The sequence below is a fragment of the Hakea prostrata genome, chromosome 7 (genome assembly GCF_041222555.1).
Source record: "Hakea prostrata isolate BN-2017 chromosome 7, UWA_Hpros_2, whole genome shotgun sequence".
Lineage (NCBI taxonomy): Eukaryota > Viridiplantae > Streptophyta > Magnoliopsida > Proteales > Proteaceae > Hakea > Hakea prostrata.
Window position 1 is genome coordinate 19432989 of NC_142606.1, and position 9660 is coordinate 19442648.

General features: G+C 34.6%; 1 protein-coding gene across 1 annotated transcript; it reads right to left on the reverse strand.

Annotated features, from left to right (window-relative positions):
- Nucleotides 1–784: 784 nt before the first annotated feature.
- Nucleotides 785–4755, reverse strand: LOC149010365 (uncharacterized). The gene is made up of 3 exons (XM_089161848.1): nucleotides 1994–4755; nucleotides 1099–1539; nucleotides 785–1008 (listed from the first exon to the last, which is right to left on the reverse strand). Exons 1-2 carry the CDS (start codon nucleotides 4740–4742, stop codon nucleotides 1139–1141), a joined length of 3150 nt encoding a protein of 1049 aa, XP_089017974.1. The 5' UTR covers nucleotides 4743–4755; the 3' UTR covers nucleotides 785–1008; nucleotides 1099–1138.
- Between the last annotated feature and the right edge of the window lie 4905 nt (nucleotides 4756–9660).

Here is a 9660-nt window from a genome sequence, read left to right on the forward strand (position 1 = left end):
ATTGAAATTGGGTATATTGAGGGCAACCACTGTTGCGGATTTGAGTGATTGAGGTGGCTCCTCAAAACCTATGTATGATTGTAATCCTGTAACTTCTTTTTGCTTTTATTACAAATGACAGAAAAAAAAAGTACATCTTTTGATTTGAGAGAAAATTTATCTAGTGTAGATGAAGGGACATTCTTGAATGTCATCTCCAAAGCCCTCGACATCTGCTGTGCAACAAGGAATTGCCATTTAAAGAGGATACTAGTGCCTTCAAGCCAATTTCCTTACCCTAGATGAGGCTTTTAAACCTCAAACTAGATTTGAATCCGTAGGGCTCAGCCCAGCCTTAATTAGCCTCTTACCTAGACAACCAAGGCACACACTTGACATGAAAACCGCTCTAATTAAATGCCTTTGACAACAATATATGGTTCGTATAAACTCAGATTGAAACTGAGAACTGATGATATAATAAACCTGAGCTTAATCCAGCTCTAGTCCGACTCTAATTTATATATGGGGTGTAGTATTCTTGTAGAGCAAAAGTGAAAATTGGGGGTTTTCAGCTTCTTAGTGAGTTTGCAACATCTCCATCATAACATTCTTTTAGTATATCATGAAAAAATCTTCAGCTTTGGGAATCAACATTACATTGTTTCGTATGTAAGAATCACGTTAAAATACTAATGTTGTTTGATCTGATTCTGTTTTTGTTCTTATTTTTCTTGGTTAATTTTAACAATTACACTTCTACCTATTTGTTTTTATTATTAAAGTTTTTCTCAATTGGTCATATTCCAAAGACAGATAATGTACATTGTATAATTGAGAAGATTAGGCATACAAGAGAATAAAGATTACCCAAGTATAGGATTACAACAAAAGTTCCTTTTTATGACAACACATTAATGGGAGATAACACCAAAAACAATGATACTAATTCCTAATAAGGAAATTAAAGAAATTATTCAGCTTAAAAAGCTCCCATCTTCTTGAACTCCTTAGAAGATAGTCCTACACCTGCAAGTTTAATTAGAAAACTTTAGTGAGTTTACACATACCTTAAAGGTGACAAGTAGCTTCTATTTTTGTAAAGTAGTGATGACTTACCAAGTTTGACAACCCTTCTTTTAGGTTATATTCTTCCTCGCTAAGTATCAGCTCCAAGGTAAACGTCTTTGATCAAATGTAGCTCCTTGAGCACATCACCAATATCCATCCGATCCCATGGTGACTCAGCTGAGCAAGCAACACCAACTCTAATAACTGAATTAAGACATTCTCGAACACTTTCCTTCATGCATCTTTGACTTCTAGTGATTTCGGTCGGAGTTTCTATTGCATGTTCATTATCTTCTTCCATGTGGAGAAGTGATGGATCAACGACAATCATCACATCATCGGACAAAGACATATTAGCCCAAAAATGAAGATTAAAGTTATCCTTAAACATTTCATCAGTAGGCCGTTTCCCGGTAAACATCTCTAACAATAAAATGCCATAACTATACACATCACCATGCACCGATACATCAGCACCTGCACCATACTCTGTAATACATGCATCATGATGCGTAAATACTTTTTTGAATTATCGACAATACAAGAAAATCCTATTGAATGTCACCATAAGATAAAGATAACATAGGCTGAGCTTGTTTTCTTTTTACTCTATTGAGACTCAAAGGTAAACTTGAGTACAAACATGGATGAAAATTCATAGTTCTATATGGTTGCGGTACCAGAAATAAAGGAGAAAAACAAAGTCAAGCGAAATCAAGTATAACATCTCTAATCTCAAGTTACTTTGTCACTTCTCAATTGTGTGAGAGATTTTCGTCTCTTCTTTAGGAAGAAACAAAATATGCTATAACATTCAAGTGAAATAATAATCATGCCTTAAGATTTGAAATGGAATATGCAAGACAAATAATTGGAATCATCTTATGAATTCTCATAAGAAAAGAAAAAAAAATCATACTATATAATAAAAATGGAACATTACCTGGTGCAGTGTATCCAATAGATCCTTTTATTTTGATAGAGCTAGACTGATTTTGAGATCTTCCTGTGGCTCTTGAAAGAATTTTTGATATACCGAAGTCACCCAAATGTGCAGTCAAATCATCATCAAGAAGAATATTGCTTGGCTTTAGGTCACAATGGATAATGTGCATATGACAATGGTGGTGAAGATAATCCAATGCTATGGCTATATCAATCGCCACATTCAACCTTTGAATGAGACTTAAATGTCTTTGTGCATCATCCACTCCATTTGCATGCGAATACAACCATTGCTCTAGATTCCCATTAGGCATGAACTCATATATTAAAGCCATAAAATCATTTCCTTCAAAATCTATACTTGAACAAGATGTTAAAACCTTGACAAGATTACGATGCCGTATATTTCTAAGGGCTTCACATTCAGCCATGAAACTCTTAGATGCACCTCTTTGTTCAATTTTGAAGACCTTAATTGCAACAATTGTTTCTCCATGATTGAGAACACCTCTGTATACAGAACCAAAACTCCCCACTCCAATTAAATTGCTTGATGAGAATCCATTAGTAGCTTTAAGGAGTTGAGCATAAGATATCTTAAAATGATGATCCCCCACAAGAGGTATTGTGGATTCTTTCCTATCTTTCCTTTTCCGATGAATGATGAAAAATAATATTGTACAAATCAAAGATAGAAAAGACCCACAACCACATATGATGATTATCAACTTGAGAACTTGTCGCTTACCATTTTCCTTGGACTTTTGGATCTGGCATGCTTGCAAATGAAGTTCAGGTATACCACCACAAAGCTTATTGTTTCCAAAGACCGAAAATGCACTTATGTTTCCAAAGACTCCTTCTGTTGGTACCTCACCCTCCAAATTATTAAATGACAAATTAATATTTTGGAAAAATTTGAATGTTCCCAAATATTTTGGGATAAGACCAGAGAAGTTGTTGTGTGAAATATCTAAATCTTCAAGACCTCTTAGAGAACTTAGAGAGAATGGTATAGACCCCTGAAATAAGTTACTCCTCATAAAAAGGTGTTGTAGGCTTGTACAAGTACTAAGAGTTCTAGGGATTTCACCAGACAACATGTTGTTTTGAACATCTAAGATTTCAAGGTTGGTCAATGCACCCACTTCCGAAGATAGAGAACCAAAGATATGATTTTTGCCCAAGTATAGTTCTATAAGTGTGAAAATATAAAATATTTCTATGGGGATGATACCATTGAAATCATTTTTGGAGAGGTCCAAATGCAACAAATTTTTGCATTTTCCAAGACTTGTAGGTATTTTTCCATGCAAATGATTATCACTTAAATTGAGTTCATTTAATGCTGTTAAATTTCCAAGAGAAGAAGGGATTGGCCCTGTGAATCTATTCCCATCTAAATAAAGTCCATAAAGTGCTTCATATCCTCCAAATGAAGTTGGAATACTGCCTTCTAGCAAGTTTTCAGCTAAGTCCAACAACTCTAAATGTGCAAGGTTCTCCAATCCTGCTGAGATGATTTTTCCAGATATTTGGTTTTCTGATATTACAAGCGTTCTCATATGAGTCGATAAGTTTGCTAAGGAGTTCGGGAGCACACCACCAAATAGATTTTGTGGAAGATATAAGTCTTTTAAGCTAGTACAGTTGGTCATTGTGTTGATAAAACTCAAATCATCACTCTCTCCACTTCCCAAATGATTGACGCCTAATATAAACACAGATAGTTGTGATAAGCCTCCAAAATCAATGGCCACTTTCCCAACAAGATTATTGTTTTGAACTTCAAACATTTGGAGATTTGATAGATTGGAAATTGAAACTGGAAGGGACCCATGAAATTGGTTATATGCAATTGAAAACCACCATAGATTGGGCAAATTGAATCCTAGAGTTGGTGGAAGACTCCCAAGAAGTTGGTTGCCTCCAAGATCAATAAGACCAAGTGAAGAAATATTATATAGAGCAGGAGGTATTGTACCTGATAACTTGTTTACGGTAAACTCGAGATACATTAATCTTGGCATTTGGCCTAGGGCATCTGGAATACTTCCACTGAGTCTATTGTCATCAGCAAAGAAGCATTCAAGGGCTGAAAGATTTGCAAGGGAAGTTGGAATTTGTCCACTTAAATTGTTAATACGGATTGAAAGGACTCGAAGCATTGACAAGGTGCCAAATTGTATCGGAATTCTCCCTGCAATATTGTTGTGTCCCAACCAGAGTTCTACAAGGTTGGAACAACGTGATATGTTGGGTGGGATTTCCCCTTCAAAAGAGTTGTTGTGTAGATATAAATATTGAAGCCTGAATAGAAAACTTATCTGATGGGGGATTTCACCATGTAGGCTGTTGTTTTTGAGAGAAATCAGCCGAAGGAAGCTGAGATTACCAATTTCTGGTGCCACAGATCCTACCAATTGATAGGATGGTAACTCCAACGCAGTGACCCTTTTCGGATGCCGGCGACCACACGTAATGCCTCTCCACTTGCAGTAAGGGATGGAGTCATTCCAAGAGCTCAAAACCTGAAAAGGATCACGAGTTATGTGAGCCTTAAAGGCCAGCAAGGCTAGCCGATCATCATCGGTTCCATTAATGAGGAGAGCTGATGATGAAGGTGATTGTGCAGCCAAGGCCAAGCTCATGCTCATGATGAAACTGCTGCACCAGAGAATAATGAGAATAATTCCGACATGAATCCAACATAACGGAAACGACGACGGCACATTATAAACCGTCATCGATGATCACTACTCAATTTAATGGCAATTAATTAAGAGTGAGTTGCAGGCAAATGGAGTGAAGGGAGCTATGTATATATAGAGTACTGAATTTAAGACATGTTCTAGAATGACACATGATGACACACTGTGAGGTCGGTGTTCTTTAGTCTATTATTACCGTGTGTATGCGTGTGTGTGAGAGAGAGATAGAAAGTCATTAGTGGCTAACAGGTTCTTAGGAAAATTAATGTCAAAAAAAAAGATAAATGAACAAAGAGATGGAAGGACAGATAGTGCAAAAAAGGTGATGGATGCTTCAAGAGAAATGAAAAGAAAAGGTTCTACAAAAAAGAAAAATTAAAAAGGGAAAAGTAAGAAAAAGGAGGGAAAAAAGAAAAATGGCAATAAGAAAGTCTTGAAAAAAGGAACATAAGATGGTGTGATGTAGTACTTACACAACGGTAATAATAGTACTACAAATAATAAAAGCTAATGGTGTAGGATAAGAAAAAATTTTAAATATAAAATATAAGAAAAAAGGAAAATCAATAATAAAAAGAGCAATATTAAAAAAAACAACGGAAGAAAAAGGAAAGATAAAATCGGGAAAGGAGGATATAAAGGAGAGAAAAGAGGACAAAACGGATACATAAAAAAAGAAAAAAAAAGAAAGGTTAGTAGAAGGTTAAGAATAAAAGGCTAAAACCGAGAAGAAGAGAGAAAAGGTCTTCGCACCCCTGAGTAACTAACCAAAAGACAGAGATCAACCTTAACTCTCATCGAAAGTCTCTCATCACATGGAAAGCTCGAGTTTCGCTCACCAAACGTCAGGATGAGATCCTAAAGATGTAAGTCAAAGGACAACCCAACCGTGGCTGAAAACATGATTGTCTTTAGGGTGAAGATTTCAATGGCGACAAACCAAAGTGTGGGAGGTGATGGAAGATTCACCAATCGAAATGCTGATGATGCCATGGGAAACTGTGTAGTGATAAGTTTGAGAGAGGCCAGCCCAGAACGAAGAGTGACACAAGGTTAGGATGAGGAAAGGTTGAAACCTGCAGGGAAAATTGGAAGAGCAAACAAGATGGGTTGACCGTAGTGATTGATCTTCACCGTAAGATGCTCTCTCTATAGCTCTTTACGCTGAGATGGGACAACAAGGTAGGTGGACTTCTTTTCATTAGATTAATCTATGGAGAATACTCGTGGATTCCACTCAAACTTGTTATTGCTTCTTATCTTTACTCCATCGCAAAAAGTGGGAGATTTTCAGATTCATAAAATCTTGGTTTTGGAGTTTTCTATGAATCTGAGGTTGTCATTGGGGTCATCTTTCATAAAGTTCAAAATTTTTTAACTGGAAAAACGATAAAATTATTATATTACCTATTATACGGTTGAAACCAACAAAAGTTAGCTAAAGAAAGGGTTCTTGATAGATTACACCAAAGTCCAAGGTTAAGAAGGACAAGTATGACGAATGGTACAAGTAGTACGACGAGTAATTTAACTGATGTATCATCTCTTGTCGAGTACCATATGGTGCAACCATGTACATTTGCTAAATCCAAACGTGTCTCTTCTAAAAGAAAAAGAGAAAAATGATGAAAACACAATCAACCACCTCTTATATGGTATCATAAGTTGCTTTAAGTCACGATTATTCAACATTACAAACCCAAGTCAAATGGCAATCAAGAGTTGGAGGCAAATAAAGTGGAAAATACATATATATATATATATATATGAGTGGTAGAAGGAATCAATGCAACATTAAAGATTGATTGGTAGATGGGTAGACTTTAGTAAATGCTCTTTACCCACTAAGTAATTAATGGTTGATTGTTAGATGGGTTGACTAGTGATTTTTAGATCACAAAATCTTTGTTTTGGCTGGTTTTTGGAGTTCCATTTGTGAATTTGATTGTTATCGGGGTCAATGTTTGTAAATTAAAAAAAAAAAAAAAAAAAAAAACTACAAACCATATATAGTTGAATACCAACAAAAATTAGCTAATTAGTCTCCTTCCATATTAGAAGATGCTAAACCAGATACACCGACATCAAAACCTCAGTCAATAAGCAATCAAGAGTTGCAGGCAAAGAAAGTGAAGGAATGTAAGATTTGTTCACGATAATGGATTTTTCGAGTGGTAGGAAGAATCAATGCAAAATTACAATTTGATTGGTAGATGGGTAGACTTTACTGAGTGGTCTTTGCCCGTGAGACATTCGGTCTTTAGTGTGTGAGACTAGTAATGATTTATGATAGAAATTTGAAATGAGCACTCAGTTTCACTTCTTCTTCAATTGTCTTCTTTCTTTCTCTTTTTTGGAGTGACATGGACGACGTTATCCAAAACAATATTTTACCCAATAAATATGGTATGGTAAAAATATGACACATTTATAATACCATTTGGTATTCCATACAATAATTGGTATTCATTGATTCATATATATCAAAACCGATTGATTTCCCTTGCTATGGTATCATGATGAGAACTATATGAAGTGAAGTAAAGATGTATTCTACAGATAATAGATTATTTATAAGTGATCGATAGATTCAATGCAAACTTAGTGGTCAGTTGGTAATGGTAGGTCTTTGCCCCTAAGACACTCATTCCTTGGTCTTAACCGTGTGATATGGTTAACGCTTTAAGGTAGAAAGTTGAACTTTCCTAATATTGACATTTGATTCTGATTATCCTCATAGATATAAGTAAGGTCATATCTAAATCATCCACGAGGTAAGGATTCAGTCTTATATATGTCTAGATACAAGGTGGAGATACATCACCTCCCATCTCCATCCCCATGTGGTAGTTTATGTAAACTTATTTGTGATTCCAAGTTTTAAAAAGCACAGCACAAGACAAGAAGAAAGGTCTATCCAAAAGCTGGGTTTTTTTTTTAGGGTGAGAATGGTGGCCCATTATAAGGGGCAGGAACAATCATTTCTATATTCAAAGTTTTGTCTCTAACCCCAAGAAAATTCAAACTCTTGATCTCACTCAAACTATGAGGCATTGATTTTTGTCAACTGAACACTCCCCTTAGAATTAAATGTTGAATATCCTTGGACTTCTCATTGGAAGCTTAAAAAGTAAATCATATTAGGATGATAGCAGATCAATACAGCTTTTGTGTCATACCAAAAAATTAAACATACAGGTTTTGTTCACAAACTAGCCCAGTTGCCCACACATCAACCTGTTAGCAATGCTGGCCTCTTGAAATTAGTCTATTCAATTTTAATGATTTTGACTTTTTATTTTCAGACAGCAGTGAGGGTACTGAAAAAACCCATTACTAGGGGTGCAAGTTTGGCGCTAGAGGCCCTGACCCGCCCGAAGCCCTCGAGCCTGAATAGGTTTTGGGCTAGAGATTTTGGCCCTAAGGGCGGGTTAGGTCCAAAATATTTTGGCCCCTTAACTAGGGCCAAGGGCGGCCAGGATACCGGTGCGGTCCACGTCCTGATTTTATACCTTGATCCATGCCCTGATTTTGGCCTTGATCTTGGCCCTGATTTTGACCCTGATATAGGTTCATAATTTGAGTTTAGACCTTCCACCAACATGGAGACGAATTAATTCTAATCCACATGGGTGAATACTTGACACATGTCAAATTTTAAAAACATGATCATGTTCTGGAGATAATTAATAAAAATAAATTATAACTTCATTACCAATGTAGTAAGCATCCATCTAATTTTGGCCCTGATCTTGATCCTAATTTTGGTTTTAGTCTTAATGTTAATTTAACATTGATCATGTATTAGATTTTTACCCTAATCTTCATGTTAACATTGATATAACTATATGTTTTGATTTTGACCTTCATCGTATTAGACTATGAGTTCACTTTTTATATTATTTTTAAGATAATTTTATTTTTTTTAAGTCATTTTTAGTTCCCAACAAACTTTGATTTTTTTTTTTTTTTTTTGGGACTAAGGAGAGATAATATATTATAAATAATAAGAACTAGTATATAGATAATTAATATATAACAAATCTATACCGCAACTACACATCATGAATATTGACATCTTTTTTTTTTTGCCTCCAATGTGATATTTCAAAAAAACTTATTAAGGACAGATAGTTGTTTTTGTAATTAAAATATGAGTAAATATGACTTACCTTCCATCTTAGCTGGACAAATAGCACTTACTCCCCCTCTTAATTGGATAATATCACTTACCTCCCATTTTACCTTGCTAATATATGAAACACCTCCCTTCTGTTAACTTTTTCGATTAAATTTAACTTTTACTATTAAATATTTTTCTAAAACCCCAAACTACCGTTGACTGAAAACAATTTTTTAATTTTAACCCTAAATTACCTTAATCACCCTAGCAGCTAAAATACTAAATTATCCTCACCCAAATTATCTTTAATTATTAAGACCCCAACATACTTTTTTTTTTTTTTTTTAATCAAACAACTAAAAAAACATGAACTACTTGATATCAAAATGCAATTTCAATGTTGAATTATCAAAAGGGTATGTTGGGCTTTTAACAATTAAAGATAATTTGAATTTTAACTATGGTGTTTTGGTTTTTAACAATTATTTTAATTGAGAATAATTTAGTATTTTAACTTCTATGGTGATTATGATAATTTAGGGTTTAAACTAAAAAAGATATTTTTAGCCAAGGGTATTTGGGGTTTTAGAAATTTATTTAACGGTAAAAGTTAAATTTAATCGAGAAAGTTAACAGAGGGGATGTGTTTGATATATTTGTTAGGTAAAAAGAGAAGTAAGGGATATTATCCAAGTAAAAGGGAGGTAAGTGATATTTACCTTTAAAATATTATTTTCTTTAACTACGAAAAAAATCAATACTAAATTATCGTTGATTTACTTTTTAACAAGGTTTTGAATATGGATTTTATTGCTGAATAAGGATATCAAT